The sequence below is a fragment of the Neoarius graeffei genome, chromosome 11, assembly GCF_027579695.1.
Source record: "Neoarius graeffei isolate fNeoGra1 chromosome 11, fNeoGra1.pri, whole genome shotgun sequence".
NCBI classification, from domain to species: Eukaryota; Metazoa; Chordata; class Actinopteri; order Siluriformes; family Ariidae; genus Neoarius; species Neoarius graeffei.
The window spans coordinates 55,949,787-55,968,476 of record NC_083579.1 but is presented as its reverse complement, the minus strand read 5'-3'; the positions used below and the strand labels follow the sequence as shown (position 1 = coordinate 55,968,476).

Sequence of the window (18,690 nt, the reverse complement as noted above, 5' to 3'; positions counted from 1 at the left end):
ATATAATGACTACTGTCCTAGCTTCCTAGTGGATCTGTAGTTCCTAATACCAAAACAAATTATTTAATCACAGTACTAACATTACAATTATTTTAAGCAACATATGACACAATTCATTAAGTCTGCTTGAATTACAGTACTAATTAATAGTAATAGTGCCGCCCCCCTCTAATGGGGCGGCACAGTGGTGTAGTGGTTAGCACCGTCGCCTCACAGCATGAAGGTCCTGGGTTTGAGCCCAGCGGCCGACGAGGGCTTTTCTGTGTGGAGTTTGCATGTTCTCCCTGTGTCTGCGTGGGTTTTCTCCGGGTACTCCGGTTTCCCCCACAGTCCAAAGACATGCAAGTTAGGCTAACTGGTGGCTCTAAATTGACCGTAGGTGTGAATGGTTGCGTGTCTCTGTGTGTCAGCCCTGCGATGACATGGCGACTTGTCCAGGGTAAACTGTGGGTGGTAAAAGAGAGCAACTGGACTTGCTTGAAGATTCTTGAAGACGTTTCACCTCTCATCCGAAAGGCTTCTTCAGTTCTGTCTGACTGGTAGGAAGTATCAGGTATTTATCCTCTCATGGATGAAAAGCTCATCTAAGGTGTCATTGAGTCATCCTGTTGGTGTGGGTCACTGGGGGCTGGTTGTAAACGGCCTCGAGAGTCGTTCACAACCAGCCCCCAGTGACCCACACCAACAGGATGACTCAATGACACCTTAGATGAGCTTTTCATCCATGAGAGGATAAATACCTGATACTCCCTACCAGTCAGACAGAACTAAAGAAGCCTTTCGGATGAGAGGTGAAACGTCTTCAAGAATCTTCAAGCAAGTCCAGTTGCTCTCTTTTACCACCCACAGTTTACTATGACCTGGATGACTGAGAATCTTCACAGACAGACTTGTCCAGGGTGTACCCCGCCTCTCGCCCATAGTCAGCTGGGATAGGCTCCAGCTTGCCCGCGACCCTGCACATGATAAGTGGCTACAGATAACGGATGGATGGGAAAGTCATGGCCTAAAGGTTAGTTTGGTTTGGGACCAAAAGGTTGTCTGTTCAATTCCCTGGATCAGCAGGAAATGTGTAGGTAGTGGAGTGAGTGCACAGCACTTTCCCCTCCCTCTACATCACTGGCTGAAGTGCTCTTGAGCAAGGCACCTAATCTCCAACTGCACTTGTGTGTGTGTGTGTGTTCACATCCCCAGATGGGTTAAATGCAGAGAAAGAATTTCACTGTATTCTAATGTACATGTGATGAGTAAAGGCTGGGGGGGAAAATAGTCTTGTGATTTAAGCATTGGTATTTATTTACTCGCTTATGTATCCACCCACTGACTAGCCGCCCCGCACATAGATTTACATAGAAGACTAGATGCCGGCGGCACGGTGATGTAGTGGTTAGCGCTGTCGCCTCACAGCAAGAAGGTCCGGGTTCGAGCCCCGTGGCCGGCGAAGGCCTTTCTGTGTGGAGTTTGCATGTTCTCCCCATGTCCGCGTGGGTTTCCTCTGGGTGCTCCGGTTTCCCCCACAGTCCAAAGACATGCAGGTTAGGTTAACTGGTGACTCTAAATTGACCGTAGGTGTGAATGTGAGTGTGAATGTGTCTATGTGTCAGCCCTGTGATGACCTGGTGACTTGTCCAGGGTGTACCCCGCCTTTCGCCCGTAGTCATCTGGGATAGGCTCCAGCTTGCCTGCGACCCTGTAGAAGGATAAAGCGGCTAGAGATAATGAGATGAGATGAGACTAGATGCCTCGTCTCCGTTGCCCGTCAACGAAGTCGAATGTCCGCACATGGCGGCCATCTTACCTCAGACAGCTGGCTTACCCATTACATTGTGTTGGTAGCGATATGTACTTTTCAGATGACCGTAACTTCCTCAAATTTCAATCGATATTCAAACGGTTTGGTTTGTTATATAAAAAAAACAAACGGAAGTATGTATTTATGATATTAATGATGAATAATCATTTTATGTTTAAAAAAAATACGCATAGCTTGGCGAAAATATTTCAGTATACTACAGACTGTAAGACAGGATGCATGCTGAAATTCCTGTGCTGTGAGAAGCCTAACACTGCATACTTATGGATAACTGCGGCCTTAGGACAAATAACCATACAATTTATTTCCAATTTTTAGTGAAAATATTTTTACATGTGATAGGGCCGTAGGGGAAGCTAAAGTTAAATAAACAGCTCACTCACTTCTGAAATACTTCATCCACCTCAAAAACCTAATGCACTCACATCATAGCATAATAACAAATGTCAACTCACGATCATAGCATAATAACAAATGCACTGCCCGAGTAATAGTATAAAACAGTGACAGCGACTCACGGTAGTTTGTGACAAAAAAAAAAAGCATTTAATTAATCACATGTGGTTATACTTCCAAGGATAAAAAAAAAATCTTTACATTTACAAAAAGAACATTCAAAGCTGATTATCATGTCAAAGTCAATATATGTTAGCACAGAAGGTTGAAATTTCATTTGACTAGGCTCCAATGTGCAGTTAAAATAAAACTAAACATACTGATATAAACATCTACAATTAAAACACACATCATCTTGTCATCAAAGTCAGTACTTCGATTTCCTGTAAATCATAATGTGAGTGCTGGGCTGGGCTGTGCCTGCGTAAGTCTTCATACCCCCTCACTTCTTCTGCTTCTTTCCTCGTTAAAAAAAATCTGTATTAGAGCGACACACAGCGGCCATTCACGGAACTACAGTTAAGTAATGAGCATGCTATTCAAACCCAAGTTTAAAGCTTTCAGAGTCGCCATACGTGTTGTCACTTTTATACCATAATAAAACAAATAAGCGATAGGTATTGGGTAATCTTTTTCTTCTGCAGTAGTCTTAGATATATGTGCATCCGACAGTGGTTGCTATGCTCTGTAAATGCATCAGCAGTCTACGGAATATTTTTGTTTGGAAAAAATGTTTCAAACCAAATCTGCGACCAGTGAGAAGCCAGATCCAGGTAGGCTATCTGATAGTTCAGGAAACGTACTGGGGAGAGAATAAAGAGGAATAAATCTTCCTACTATTCGTGAGGAATATGGCGCTTTTTTAAGCTGCACTGAGACCAACTTCACTTTCAGGGTTCCTCTTTCTCCTGTCAGCAGAGAGCGAGTTTAAATATCAGTCACACCTGGAGCTAGAGAATAACTCCGGAAATGGGAGCTTAAGTATAATGCTCAGGTGTTTGGGGGCTTTTTGTTTGCCTGGTTCAGTCCATATCCGCGTATTGTGGTGCTGAGTAAACAGTATACATCCATTTCAGTGTGTGTGTGTGTGTGTATTTATGAATGTCTCTGGGTGGCGTGTGCTCGTTTCTATGAAGCATTTGTGTGCCGGAAGAGCAATTCGGGCGTTTTAGTTTTTGCGTAACGCCTAAGGAGAAACTTTTCACAAGTGTGTGGAGTGTCGAATTGTTTGTTTGTTTGTGTCACTTGTCGCCGCTAGAGGAGAATGTTTCTTCGAGACAAAACTGAAGGTTTCTTGCCTTCATCCAATCCAAGTGAGTCTCCAGTAACGCGTATGATAGTGGTGAGAAACTGTGTATTTGTGACTTTAGGGTGATACCAGCTGTTTTTAACGTGTTTTATAACTCATAGAATAACTGCAGTGTACTTGTATGTCCAAATAACCTGTTTTTTTTTATTTATACAATAAGTAAACCGTCACGTTCTTTGCAAGTAACTGAATTGTTTATTCTCCCCCCTAGTTACCCTGATTTCAGTTTATTAGGAACATCTGTCAGTGTAGCACCTAATAAACTGGCAACTCAGTGTAACTAGGGAAATCCTATTTACAGTTTAGTTTTACACTAAACAGGTAATTTTTTATTATTTTAAAAAAGTGCTTGTGAAGCAACAGGTCGTCACTCACATTTATTTGCTATTAATTCAACTCATAAGTAGGATGTCCTTTTGTCCATTTTTTAAACGTTTTGTACTCTGATATACAGTTTCACCATTATTCAGGAAAGTCTATGTTGGAATAGTCTCTGTTCATAACATTGTGTATGTGTTTTGCTTCAGCAAAAACACATTATGAATAATTGTTTAATTCTGATATGGCGTGCTCGTTCACCTCTGAGCTGAATTACATGTTGCACCAGAAAGGAGGAACTGAAACAAGTTGAGGAAATTGAGTAATACCCCTCTTCATTTAGCCTGTATTTTCTAGTAGTATTAATGAATACAGTCTATCAAGCTTAGTGTGCTGGATAAGATTCAGACGTTTGCCTTTTCTTTTCTTTATTTCTCAGCCCCGTCCTCAGGAACCCAGAGTAGTCTTTATTTTGATGGCGCCCATCTCCGACTTCGCCTTAACCATGAATTCAGTGTTCCTAATTTACCTGCATCAGGAACTGTTATAGAGAAAATATGATGAAGCAACTGGAAAGGTCTGAGGGCCAGGTTTGAAAACACGGTCTTGAATATATACAGTCCTTAAAAGTACATATACATATACCATACAGGAAGTAGACTTGGTCATCATTACCACTGTAAAACTGCATGATTGTGATCTAACATGGTCGTCTTCAAATAAAAGCTGCTTAGAAATACTTTAGTCATAATTTTGAGGCAACAAATGTCATCAGAGTACCAAATTGCACTAAGCTTTAACATTTAAAAAAAAAAAAAAAAAGAGCTTAGTTAAGCACTCCTGTTCTAGTGTAGGCTTCGTGTGGTGGGTTTTTTCATCATAGCTGTTCTCAGTATGTGATGTCACTTCCCACCACTTCCCTGAAAGAAGCATGTTTGAGGTTTCAGCTGGGTTTCACATTTCAGCTCATGTGGATTAATTTTATTGACTAGTAGTTGTTTTGTGTGATCCTGTGATTTACTTTCAGTTAATTCGCTGGATGTGGTTATGTTTCAGGCCTCTTTCCCCATCTCGCTAGCCCCTCGAACGAATGTTGATGAATACAACCCTGTAAGTGCCTTACCGTTCCTTATGCATCTTGTTCAGTATTGGTTTCTCAGTACCAAGAATAAAAAGGTTAAAAAAGTATCCCTTTTCTCTGTCAATATGTGCACCTATTTGTAGGTGTCCCTCAGGCACAAGTCTAAGAAGAAGACTCGAGGTAGGCCAGGAATCGCAGTTTAGAAACTTGCACAGCTGTGCAGTATTGATGCATAAAACCAATGTCTAAAGGGATTTGTTTTAAACAGACAATGCAAAAATGAGCAGGAGGAGGGTTTCCGTGAAGGACCTGGACCCAGCGGACCACCAGGGCTGGCTCTACAGAAAGAATGAGGCGAAAGCATTCCTGAGCATAAAGTGGAAGAAGTACTGGTTTGTTCTGAAGAAAACCTCACTATATTGGTACACCAACCAGATGGTGAGTGCAGCCATTTTCCTGACATAACTAAATTACAGGACATTTGCATAAACAAAGCAAATGACACTTATTTCCTTAACATACTAAAGTAAATGGATGTACATACATTGTCTCTTCTTCTTTTGTTTTTCATAGGCTGAAAAAGCAGAGGGTTACATTAACCTGACTGATTTTCTGATTGACCGGGCAATGGAGTGCAAAAAAAAATAGTGAGGGACATTTTTGTACTTTGGGACAAGTAATTATGTTCACAAGAACATCTATAGAGGAAATACTAAAGCTAAACTCGTGGGCTCAGTGTTTTTAAGCCTTTGATCTATGGATGGGAAGGTTGTAAATTCAAATCCGAGCACACAAGTATTCAGAGATGATCCTGTCACTGTCAGTCAGTTGAGATATGCCCTTAACACATACCTAGTGAGTTGTATCCTGTCAATTTTAAGTCAATTGTAAAACGACTACTAAATTAATGACTACTTTCACATGCTCTAATTTGCTGACAGTGCTAATACTTTTGTAAAAAGACGTATCTTGCGACATGCAGTCTTTTATTTAATATTGTGTTTTGTGTTTTTACACCAGTGCTATGAAAGCCTGCCACCCAAAATTCAGGATTTTCTACTTTGCTGCTGAGAGTCATGAGGACATGAACATGTAAGATTGCTGACACTGTATTTAAATTAAGCACATTGTAATGACATGGTCTTATCTAAAAGCTTCCTGTTCTGCTGTATCTTTCAGATGGCTGAATAAGCTTGGTCTTGCATCCATACAGTATGAACCCACAGAGAGCCATCCAGCTGGTGAGTCCTCATGTGACTATGATTCAAGTGGCTAAATACGATCCATGCTGGGATTTAAGCTATGAGATTTGACCTTACTCTCTGTGTGTGTGTGTGTGTGTGTGTGTGTGTGTGTGTGTGTGTGTGTGTGTATATACACTAGAATGTTATAGTGAGTCTAGTGATCATGAGGAGGCTGAGTCCACTGAGGCACCCCCTCCACCCTACTCTGAGGAGCTGCTGAACCAAGACTCGCAGTGTGTGAACAATCCACCAGGAACTGGACTGCTGGTGAGTCCAACTTTTTGCACAGCGCTCGGTTTTGTAAGAAACATAATTCATTCAACTGGATTGCAAAGGGTTTGTTACGCAAGACTGGTTTCACACGTTTTTGCGTTCTAAAATGTGTGACAACGTAATGTCCCATAACATACTTGAAGTGACATTCTGTGTTGTAGCACAGACTGCTATAACCAACAAAACGGGTGGGGTGATTTCTTCCTGTATACTAAAAGGAGAGCTTGGGTGTCGGTACAGCTGGACATGTCTTTAACTCAAATGATCGGTTTATATTATTGCACTTATTCTAATATCCTTATCGTTTCTATAGTAACAATTCACAGACTTGTAGGCTAGATAATCTAAGTCTAGTAATAAACAGGTTTAAAACTGTTATTTAACAAAGAACAGCATGACACTGTTAATATGCTGAAGCTTTTTTTTTTTTTAACGGAGATGCTTATTTAACATTTTAAGGAAGGAGTCTTGGGTGTCATCACTTTTTGTAACAGTAAATAAGCTGTCAGGACAGAGGACTTCCTGGCTTCTCAGTCACAAGATACGATGTGCTGCTTTTTCTTATTCATTAACTTGGAGAGGCTGGTAAGGGAATAGCTGTTTATCTATATAATAAGCAGCAAAGTTTGTTTGTCTTGAGCTAACGTTGCCATTTCTTGACGGGTTTTCACCAAATTTGGTAAGTAGGTCCAGGGATGACCCAGAATTTTGCAGATGTAAGCAAAATTCATGTACGGTCCCCAGTGGGCCTCTGGGTGGTGGATGTTTGGATTTTTGTTTGTCTTGGGTTAACATCACCATTTCTCGATGGATCTTCACCAAATTTGACATGGAAGTCAGGGGGCCAACCTAGAATTTTGCAAAACCTGGGCCTGCTGGGTAACCTGTTAGTAGTTAATATAATGTAAGTGATACCAGAAACTAGCATGTCTCATAGATGTTCCATAACAGACAGTGCAACTGTAAATGGTTGAAAAGAATGTTTTGTTTATTAATAAATCAAGGTATTTTAATCATGAACAAGTAGCCATGGTATAACTGGAATAAAACATTTTGGGACCTGTTATAGGAACATAATTCACTTTGGGCTGATAACAGCATCACTCTACCCAGTCATGGATTGTTTTACTATAACAGACTCCCTGTTTTATTGAATGAATTTTGTGAAGTCATAACAGTCTACAAACAGGTTCTGGGTTTGAACCTGCTGGTTGGCCAGGGGCCTTTCTGTGTGAAGTTTGGATGTTGTCCTTGTGCCTGCATTTGTTGGGCGCTCTGGTTTCATCCCACAGTCCAACTAGCTACTGTAAATTGCCCATAAGTGTGAATGAGTGTTAGTGTGAATGGCTCCAATGAATCCAGGGCATACCCTGCTTCTTGCATGAAGTGGATAAGATGGATGGATGGATGGATGGATGGATGGATGGATAATAGTCTGCAATAGAAATAATGAAACCACTCATCTTGAGGACAATACAACTCCAGTTGCCTTGATTTTGACTATTGACCTCAAATACTATTAGAGATTAAATGTCATCTGATGTCTGAAAACATTCATAGACATCCTAAGTGGGAATCACTTCACCTAGGTTTAAATGCTAGGGAACGTCCTAGATCAGAGTTGAACTGATGAATCCCTCTAAGTGGCAAAAGTTTCTACCAGATTGCCAATTTTTCCTTCATGTACTATTACCTGGGTGTAGTGTATTATGCACGTCGTCTATGCTTGTGATGCCAGCACAGTGATTAACAAAGGTTTAAAAAAAAAAAAAATCAGTAAAAAAAATAATTTGATGGACTTTGATGCTTTGTGAGTTCAACTTGCAAATGCAAAACACATACAGTACCAGTTAAAAATTTGGACAGCCCTACTCAATAGGTTTTTCTGTATTTTGACTATTTTCTACATTGTAGAACAATACTGAAGACATCAAAACTATGAAATAACATATGGAACATGTATGGAATTATGTGGTAAACGAAAGTGTTTTTATTTATTTATTTTTAAATAAGATGTTTCATATTTTTGATTCTTCAATGCAGCCACTGTTTACCTCGACGCTTTGCACACTATTGGCATTATCTTAACCAGCTTCATGAGGTAGTCACCTGGAATGCTTTTCAATTAACAGATGTGCCTCATCAAAAGTTAATTAGTGCAATTTCTTGCCGCCTTAATGTAATAAAGAAAACCATTGAATTAGCAGGTGTGTAATCCAGCCACTGGGGATGCATAAGCGTACTCTTGGTGCCGGTCCCAAGCCCGGATAAATTGGAGAGGGCTGCGTCAGGAAGGGCATCCGGCATAAAACTGTGCCAAATCTAACATGCAGAATGAAAAGAGAAATACCATACCGGATCGGTCGGGGCCCGGGTTAACAACGACCGCCTCCAGTACTGTTGGTCAACAGGGTGCCGGTGGAAAGTGTGCTACTGTTGCGCCAAAACGGAGAAGGAGAGAGGGGGGAGGTGTGTTAGGAGGGAGCATGAAAGATGGAAGGGAAGGAGCTTAGAATTGAGGGTAGGAACACTGAATGTGGGAACATTGACTGGCAGAGCGAGAGAGTTAGCAGGTATGATGGAAAGAAGGAAGTTGGACATTGTGTGTGCAGGAGATGAAGTGGAAAGGAAGCAAGGCCAAGAACGTTGGAGATGGATGCAAGTTGTTTTATTATGGAGTCGATGGAAAGAGAAATGGTGTTGGTATTGTTTTGAGGGGTGAGTTGGTAAACGGTGTGATTGATGTGAAGAGGGTGTCAGAGTGATAGGCATGAAGTTGGAGATTCAAGGAGTGGTAATCAATGTTGTGTGTGCGTACGCCCCACAGGTTGGATGTGAGAATGAAGAGAAAGAGTCTTTCTGGGAAAAGATAGATGAAGTGGTAGAAAGTATGCAGAGGAAGGAGCGTGTGCTGATAGGAGCAGATTTCAACAGACATATTGGCGAGGGAAACAGAGGAGATGAGGACGTGATGGGCAGATATAGTGTGAGAGAGAGAAATGTGGAAGGGCAAATGGTGGTTGATTTTTCAAAGAGGATGAATTTGGTAATAGTCAATACATACTTCGCGAAGAAAGAGCAGTACAGGGTGACATTTAAGAGTGGAGGAAGATCTACACAGGTGGACTACATACTCTGCAGAAAGGGTAACCTGAAGGAGATTGGAGACTGTAAAGTGATGGCAGGGGAGAGTGTAGCTAGACAACATCAAGTGGGTGCAGTATGAGCTTGAAAGTGAAAAAGAGGAAGCGTGAAATAGTGGAGCCAAAGATTAAATGGTGGAAACTAAGAGGTTGAACATCAGAAGGAGTTTAGGGAAGAAATGAGATGAGCATTGAGTGGTCATGGAAGTCTGCCAGAAGATTGGAATACTACTGCTGTACTAGTAAGAGAGGCAGCAAGGAAGGTGCTAGGGTGGTCATCAGGAAGGAAGACAAGGAAACATGGTGGTGGAATAAAGAAGTGCAGGAAATTATAAAAGAGAAGAGGCTAGCAAAGAAGAATTGGGATGATCAGAGAGACGAGGAAAGCAGGCAGTTATACAGAGAGACGAGACAGAAGGCAAAAAGAGCGGTAGCGAAAGCAGATGCATACCAGGAGTTGTACGAAAGACTGGAGACCAAAGAAGGAGAGACTGACCTATACAGAATAGCTAGGCACAGAAACAGGGAAGCGAGGGATGTACAGCAGGTAAGAGTGATGAAAAATGGAAATGTGCTGACAGACAGAGTGTATTAAAGAAGGTGGAAAGAGTACTTTGAGGATTTATTAAATGAGGAGAATCCAAGAGAGAAAAGATCAGATTCATTGGAGACAGCAAATCAGGAAGCAGAGTTGGTTAGGAAGGATGAGGTGAGGGCAGCCATGAAAAGAATGAAGACTGGGAAAGCAGTCAGACCAGGTGGTATCCCGATTGAGGCTTGGAGATGTTTGGGTGAGACGGCTGTGGAGTTCCTAACGAGATTTGTTTTGTTTGTTTAATAAGATCCTAGAGAATGAGAAAATGCCAAATGAATGGAGTGTGCTAGTCCCAATATACAAGAATAAGGGAGATGTACAGAGCTGCAGTAATTACAGAGGAATAAAATTGATGAACCACACCATGAAGTTATGGGAAAGGGTATTGGAGGTGAGATTGAGAAGAGAGGTAGCAATCTGTGAACAGCAGTACAGGTTTATGCCAAGGAAGAGCATGTCGGATACAATTTTTGCTTTAAGAATGTTAATGGAGAAGTACAGAGAAGGCCAGAGAAAGCTACATTGTGTGTTTTGTAGACCTGGAGAAGGCATACGATAGAGTGCCGAGAGATGAGTTATGGTATTGTATGAGAAAGAGTGGAGTGAATGAGAAGTATATTAGAATGGTGCAAGACATGTATGAGAACAGTGAAACAGCAGTGAGATGTGCAGTTGGAACCAACGCTCGAAACTAACGGTGTCCCGACGTCCATAAAAAATGTCATCGGGACACAAAATTATCATATCTGGGACAATCCCGGGACAATGGGGAAAAAAATAGATCTAGAAAAAAAGTTCTACATTAAAGGTGCAGTACAAGATTTTGGAATAACGGTTCCCGCAAGCCATATTTTGACAAGAAACACTCCCACCCCCCGCGTCTCCACCCCTCCTCCCCCTTATAAAGCCTGAGAAAGTCCGGCTTTATAATGGGTGTCTATTGCGTTACACACCAGTGGAGCTCGTTAAGTTAGAGTGTAAAGAGCTTGGAAAAATAGCTCAAGCTTTCTCATTTAAACTGTGTTTTCAGCCCCCATTTTCACTCCACACACACAATTTTCTCAAAAGTAGTAGCCACACTTGTCCTGATTCACACAATGTGTCTACCTGAGCGATAGGATTTACAGTTTTTGAATGAGAAGCCTGAAAGTAACGAGAGCACAGCCGCGCAGCCTCATAGACTGCCATTATAAACGTGGCAGAAAAGTCACTCGTTTTTAACTCGCTCTAGTGACCTCATTTTTTACACTACAGACAAAAAAAAATTACATCCGTGTGTTCAGGAGAGCCTTGTGGCACTCACTGTGAAAGAATTTTGTGAATATCTCCTTCCGTTTTCGTGTAAATCCCCGTTGTTTGGAAGGAGCGCACTGAGAGAATCCTGCGCTCTGTGTGACACTCTGCTCACTCTCTCACACACACACACAGAAGGGCCGGGCTGGTCGCGGGCTTCAGTCTGATTGACGTGTCAGTATCCAATCATTTTGAGGTGGTACCTCGATATGATTGGATGGCGTTTTTCCTTTATTTTACACTGTAGACTGGATTAAAATATTTCGTTTTTTGGGTCAAACCTTCTATTGTACTGCTTGCAACATGGGTGTGCATTTCATCCATTGATGGTATGGCTGATGGCTTTCAAAACATCTCTGAATGGGGCAACAGGTATATTACATAAAAATGGATAACGGTAATGGTGAAAATGATAAGTTGGCCATATATATGCCAACAGATATTCAAGGTATAAGTAGATGAAACGAACATAAAAGGGGTCTTATTTTCAGCTAAAGTGTACTGCAGATGTAGGGAGTTGAAACATTTTCTGAATGAGCTAGTTGGCCCCTTTTAAATAAACAGGTATCTATTCATACAGTGAGATCGCCAAAGTTTAATAAACTGAAAATGCAATAACTGTAATTTTGAAGTAGATGATGTATTGGACATGTCACTTGTGTTTTGTGACTTATTGTAAAAATGATATAAAGGGTTCAAAATCGTATAGTTACAAATATAATAGTAACTTCATATGATAATATTAACCACTGGTTATTTCAGAGAGGAAAAAAATGGGGACACTATTGCTTCCATTCGGGACAATACAATACAGAATTCGGGACCACTGGGGGACACAAAGAAAAAAAGTTAATTTCGAGCCCTGGTTGGAACAACTGAATGGTTCAAGGTGAAGGTGGGACTCCATCAATGATCTGCTTTGAGTCCTTTCTTGTTTGCCATAGTGATGGATAGCTTGATGGATGAAGTGAGGCAAGAGTCACCATGGAACATGATATTTGCGGATGATATTGTGATGTGTGGTGAAAGTAGAAAGGAGGTTGAGCTGGGTTTGGAGAGATGGAGGTATGCATTGGAATGAAAAGGAATGAAGGTGAGCAGTAGCAAAACAGAATAAATGTGCATCAATGAGAATGGGGATGTGTAGTGAAGATGCAAGGAGTAGATGTAAAGAAAGTTGGTGAATTCAAGTACCTCAGGTCAGTTGTGCAGGAAAATGGGGGCTGCGATGGTGAGGTGAGAGAGAGAGTGCAGGCAGGGTGGAGCAGTTGGAGAAAGATTTCGGGAGTCATTTGTGATAGGAAAGTCCCAGCAAAAGTGAAAGGTAAGATGTACAAGATAGTAGTGAGACCAGCTATGATGTATGGATTGGAGACCATGCCGTTAACGAAGAGACAGGAGGCAAAGTTGGAGGTGGCGGAGTTGAGGATGTTAAGGTTTGCGATGGGAGTGACAAGGTTGGACAGGATAAGGAACGAGCACATCAGAGGGACAGCACGTGTGGAGAGCTTGGGAATTAAGCTAAGAGAGATGAGACTGAGATGGTATGGGCACATCCTGAGAAGAGATGCAGAACATGTTGGAAAGAGAATGTTGAGGATGGAGCTGCCAGGCACACGAAAATGAGGAAGGCCAAAGAGGAGATACATGGATGTGGTGAGAGAGGACATGAAAGTGGCAGGTGTGGTAGAGAAGGATGTGGAGGACAGGGAGCAATGGAGACGAAAGATCCACTGTGGCGACCCCTAATCGCGAGCAGCCAAAAGAAGATTGAATTAGCAGGTGTGTCCAAACTTTTGACTGTTACTGTATTTATGCCTTATGATATTTGAAAACCAGGTTGCATATGTGGCATTGCCTTTAAAATGTCTTTCCCAGCACAGTGAGTAGCATTTCCACGTCACAGCTTCAGGGTCCCCAGTTTGATCCTGAGCTTGGCTCACTGTCTATAGAGTTTTGTCTGTACTCCCCATCCCTGCTTTCCTTCTGCCTCCCAAAAACATGCCAGTAGTTAGATTGGCTACACTAAATTGCTCCTGGATGTGAATGTATGTGTATGGTTCCCGGTCATAGACTGGCATCCCATCCATGGTGTAGTTCTTGCCTCACACCCAGTGTTCCTGCAATACTCTCCAGTTCCACCTTGAGCCTGAGCAGGATAAAGCAGTTATGCATGAATGAATGTCTTCTCCTTTCCAACATGAGATTCTACCTTCAGTTTCCAAACTTTGCAAGCAACCTTTTTTTAAATACTGGCATTTACAACAGCACATTTTAATATACAGGTGGCACAGTGGTTTAGTGGTTCGCACTGTCGCCTCACAGCAAGGTTATGGGTTCAAGCCCAGTGGCCAATGGGGCCTTTCTGTGTGGAGTTCGCATGTCTGCATGGGTTTCTTCCAGGTACTCTGGTTTCCCCCACAGTCCAAAGACATGCAGGTTAGCTTAATCGGTGGCTCTAAATTGACTGTAGGTGTGAGTGTGAATTGTTTGTCTCTGTGTGTTAGCCCTGCGATGATTGATTGATCTGGCAACTTGTCCAGGGTGTACACTGCCTCTCGCCCATAGTCAACTGGAACGGGCTCCAGCTTGCCCATGACCCTGCACAGGATAAGCAGTTACAGATAATGGATGGATTTTAATATACACAGGTGTCATGTCATGAAGCTGTGGGCAATGTTAGCAGCATGTTACTGACACACTACTGTCTTTGCCCATTTTTTTTCAGGCGAGTCTTCCTCCTCCATACTCCTCTCCTGTGCCCAGTGAGGCTTCACCATCCTCTCCAATGAGCACAATGACATCCCAAAGCTCTATGTCCTCTCTAGCCAAACAGCGCCAGTCTTGGCTAGACCTTGTCTCCCAGGCTGGACCTACTGTTACAGAGAACCCGGTGTCCTTTGCTCAGGTTCACACTCAAGGAAACGCAGTACAAAAAGCACCGTGTAGTGAGCTTGCTGCTGCTCTGGCCTGGGACCTCTGGGCCACAGGGCAAACACCACTTCATTCAGGAGAGAAGCTGATTACACATAACCCCAGTAAGCATAAACAATTTCTACAAGTGACCAGTGCCTTCATGTTTGAAAACTAGCCAAAGCAAGCACTGTCTAATAGCACTTTTCCATTGGATGACAAATTAACCATGATACCACGTGCTGTCACTATTTTCACCTTCAAGCCAACCATGCTATACCTAGGCACTCCTGCTTAATTTGGTGCTTAAAGTGCTGATGACACGAACATGACTCTATGCAATTTCTTAAATAAACTATACAACATGGCAAACATGTTAGATTTCTGTTATAATTGCGTGAAAAGAAGCTGTTGTTACGCAAATATCCAACTTTTAATTGCACAGCGCAAGAAAACTGGGTCAGTGGCTCGCGGCCATGTTGTGACGTCAGCGGGAGAACACGCTGCGGTTCACTGGCTGTTCTACTCATAGACATCCTATGGTTCTACTCTGGTTCTACTCAATGGAAATGGCGCATGAAAACGCCGGTGAACTATCTAGTGCTAGCTCTTCCTCTTCTGGGAGTCTAGAATTGTGTTGATCTCTTCCGAATAGAATCTGTGATAGCCTACCCTCTTTACCCTTTGCCTCTAGGCGGCAGTTACATGAAAGCCGCAAGCTTTCACAAGCAAATATATGACTATCACGCCGACTTTATGATTACATTTATGATTATCATGTAGAATCTATAGCTCTACGTACCTTTATCTTATGTCGTTTCACAACACATGTTCTGACAGGAGGACTGTCTTTGGATCCGGCATAGCTACTAGTAGACCCCCTCCGGAATACTGGCAGTGTTGCCAGATTGGGATTTTTCCCGCCCAGTTGAGCGGTTTCAAGTGCATTTTGGTGGGTTTTGAACATATTTTGGGCTGGAAAACTTCAGCAGTATCTGGCAACAGTATCTGGCAACAGATACTGCTGAAGTTTTCCAGCCCAAAATATGTTCAAAACCCACCAAAATGCACTTGAAACCGCTCAACTGGGCGGGAAAAATCCCAGTCTGGCAACACTGTAGGCACTGCTGATGGTAGTAACACACGTTTGTGATGAACTGAACACCCAAGAGATTCTTTTAAGCTGGGAAGGGTGTCAAAACAATCCAAATCGAAGTGTTCAGAGCACAGGATGGATGTTGGTGAGGGCTCCCACTTGTCACGAGTGCGCCTGACTTGCTTCACCCACTTCGCATGCAGCTCGGGATCTCTGGGAAACTTGAATAAACTTACCCCATCCTTGTGGGTTTTGGAGCAAAAGCCGGCAACACAACGCGAAGGCATAATAACTAATATATATATATATATATATATATATATATATATATATATATATATATATATATATATATATATATATAAAATATATATAAATAAAATAATACTAATAATGACAAACTGAACACCTGTCGCATCAACAATAAACTGGTAAGTTAGGAGGAAGGTTCTTTCACTGACGTCATATAGCTCCTCCTCCTCTTTCGCCTCCTGGGTGCTGCAGCCCTGTCAAATTTGCCCAAATAGCCGCGTCTTTTATCATAACTTGTAAAATAGGCGCCTTCGTGAATTAATATATGGATCATCGGGAATTACTTTTTATGTTATAAAACATCGCCAAAGATGTCAAAAACGTGTCATCAGCACTTTAAATCTTCTTTTGTGTAAGCTAATCTAGAATATGTGGGTTGATCCAGATATAGTGCAAACCACTGACTGGTCATACAAACAAATTCATCCATGTCCTGATGGTGAATTGTCCTGGTGGTGTAAAAATCTTGTTTGTTCCCTGACCCCCCCCCCCCCCTTAGAAAAAGAATCCTGTGCATGGTAGGATTAAACTCCTGAGGTTAATGTCCAAATTCCTACTTTTTGAAACACTGATGGTCAGGATACAGTCTTGGTCATACAAGACTAGATGTATATTTAGATTCGATGTTAAGCAGTGTGGTGCCATGTTGCTGGGCATAAAAGCACTTGGTGTTACATTTACTGATGTAATAGAACTTATTCACCAGAAGACTTCACTAAAAAAAAAAAAATCATGGCTGTGAAAACCTGAAAAGGTTTTTCTTTCTTAGTAATTTGCAAAACCCCTAAAACATGCTGATTTTATTTTCAAAAGGTGAGGAAAGCACGAGTGATGAGATGGAGAAATTGTACATAGATCTGAAAAGGGCGAGCCTGTCTCCTACTGGTGAGCGGAGGCCGTCATCAAAACGGGAATTCAGAGCTTCCTTTATAAAGCGCTGCAAAAACCACAGAATCAATGAGAAGCTGCATCTCGCTCGAGCACTCAATAGCACACTGAAGGTTGGCATTCTGTCCCAGTTACTTTATCAGATTTTAATCATCTTGGTTTAGTTTCTAAGTTACATAATAAATATGGTCTTTGTCTTGGCTGTAGGCTAAAGAGGCAGATCTGCTGACGTTGGATCAGGTGCTGGCTGACCCAGCACTCACAGCCAGTAAATTCCGGCAGTGGAAGGAGACGAACATGGTATTGCTACAGGAGATGAATGCGAGTGATCCTACTCACACCAAATCCTGTGAGGCCTCTGATTTAACAGCTGCTGTTTCCCCTCCAACAGAGACCAGTTTATAGACAGACATCAAACATAAAGGTTCAGAAAGACAAGCGGGACACAGTGGATCCAACTCTGAAACATTTTCCCATTTTGCCACATGCAAAGCATATATTTTAAAAATTGAAAGACTTTGTGCATACATCTTATTTTATTCCCTGCCTATTAGACACATCAGTATCTCACCTCAATGCTGGAGAGTCTATTGTTTTTGTGTTGGCTCATGCTGGAGGAGTGTTTTTTATTATCTCCTGAGAGGACAAAACCCTTTTAGTGAACTAACAATTTTTTATTTTTTAAACTATGTACAGTTTTAGAATGTGTTTTTTGAAATGTTTGCTCACTTTCGCTCACTGTAAATGGTATAGTTCCATTATAGTGAAATAAGAATAAACACTCATGCTTAAACTGAAATTGAATATTATTTATTTGGTTTTGTTTGTTTATTTTCATCTTGAAGATGCATGGTCATAATACAGACTTCACAGCACTCAAATGCTTCATTTCCAGTTGCTTCTGGTTATTCATGCATCATGAGAGATTTCCACTGGTGCTAGTACTTTGATTTATATTTTTTTAAAAAAAGTAACCTTTTAATAGCACACGTTCACGATGTACAAAAGTATGTAGTGTGGAATGTAATCATATTTATGTATGTATTCTATGCATTAAAGCTAGACAGCCTTTCGATTTTCATAAAATCCGTGAAATTTAGTTCCCTCTGAAATTTGGTCATTGTGTTATACGTGTAATGTATGTGTGGGTGTTATTTACCAGCAGGGAGGTCTGTATCGTGAAATACCGTGACTGTGGTCTTGAAAGTACTGAGCGAGGCCCTCTGGGCCGAGGTCAATATTCAAGGCCGAGGTCACGGTATTTCACCATACGGACCGACCTTAAGCTGGTAAATAATATTTTTTTTCTTTACCAAATTCTAACAGAAAACGAGAGCGCCCAAAAGGGAAAACCGAGGCGAGCCGCCATTTTGAATCCTCATTCACGGCTGTGATGCAAATTGCTTCCTCCTCGGTATACAAGTGCACTTCCATGGCAGGAAAAAACTACATTTTGCCACCTATGTAGTTCCCTATTTATACAAAATTGAGTCATTCAGGATTCAGCCATGTTTTTGCTCAGTGTTGGCAACAATTACAAGTTTTTAGCTTTCTCCTGAAATGTTTTCTTTTATTTCTTCTTCCTCAGGGTAGTAAAACTCGCTTTCGCTGTGAAGACTGTCGTTATCACTATCCATGATGTAAAATTAATGCTATTCTCCTGAAAAATGCGAAAATAAATTGTTGACAAAAATTGCTACGGTTGTTGTTGTGAACGAGCAAGTCGCCAGAGGTCCGTAACCGGGGTCCGTATTGTAGGATAGGGACCCGCTCGCCAGCCAATCAGAGGGCAGGACTTGATGGAAACTGGACCGTGAAAAAAAAAAAGTTTTTCTGTAATATCTCACAAAATATCAAGCCATTATGTAGCTGGTAAGTTTTAAGGGGATTCCCTAGCAAATAATATGCATGAAATTGCTCACTTCATGCAGTCAAGCAAACAGAGGAAGTCCGTGTGCCCATGCGCAGGTTTACCTTGACCATGCACTGACAGTTACATCATTCTGTCGCTAAACA

The 18,690-nt window shown here is 41.7% G+C and overlaps 1 protein-coding gene across 1 annotated transcript in view; it reads left to right on the top strand.

The window, feature by feature from the left end:
• Positions 1 to 17,832, top strand: part of LOC132894457 (connector enhancer of kinase suppressor of ras 3-like) — a 90,942-nt gene extending 73,110 nt beyond the window's left edge. Inside the window, exons 16-25 of the mRNA XM_060934290.1 lie at positions 4,893 to 4,946; positions 5,061 to 5,097; positions 5,186 to 5,355; positions 5,491 to 5,564; positions 5,938 to 6,009; positions 6,097 to 6,158; positions 6,301 to 6,428; positions 14,194 to 14,503; positions 16,600 to 16,787; positions 16,882 to 17,832. Of these exons, the coding sequence (XP_060790273.1) occupies positions 4,893 to 4,946; positions 5,061 to 5,097; positions 5,186 to 5,355; positions 5,491 to 5,564; positions 5,938 to 6,009; positions 6,097 to 6,158; positions 6,301 to 6,428; positions 14,194 to 14,503; positions 16,600 to 16,787; positions 16,882 to 17,079 (1,293 nt within the window). The 3' untranslated portion in view covers positions 17,080 to 17,832. The remainder of the gene's footprint in view (positions 1 to 4,892; positions 4,947 to 5,060; positions 5,098 to 5,185; positions 5,356 to 5,490; positions 5,565 to 5,937; positions 6,010 to 6,096; positions 6,159 to 6,300; positions 6,429 to 14,193; positions 14,504 to 16,599; positions 16,788 to 16,881) is intronic.
• Positions 17,833 to 18,690: the final 858 nt, after the last annotated feature.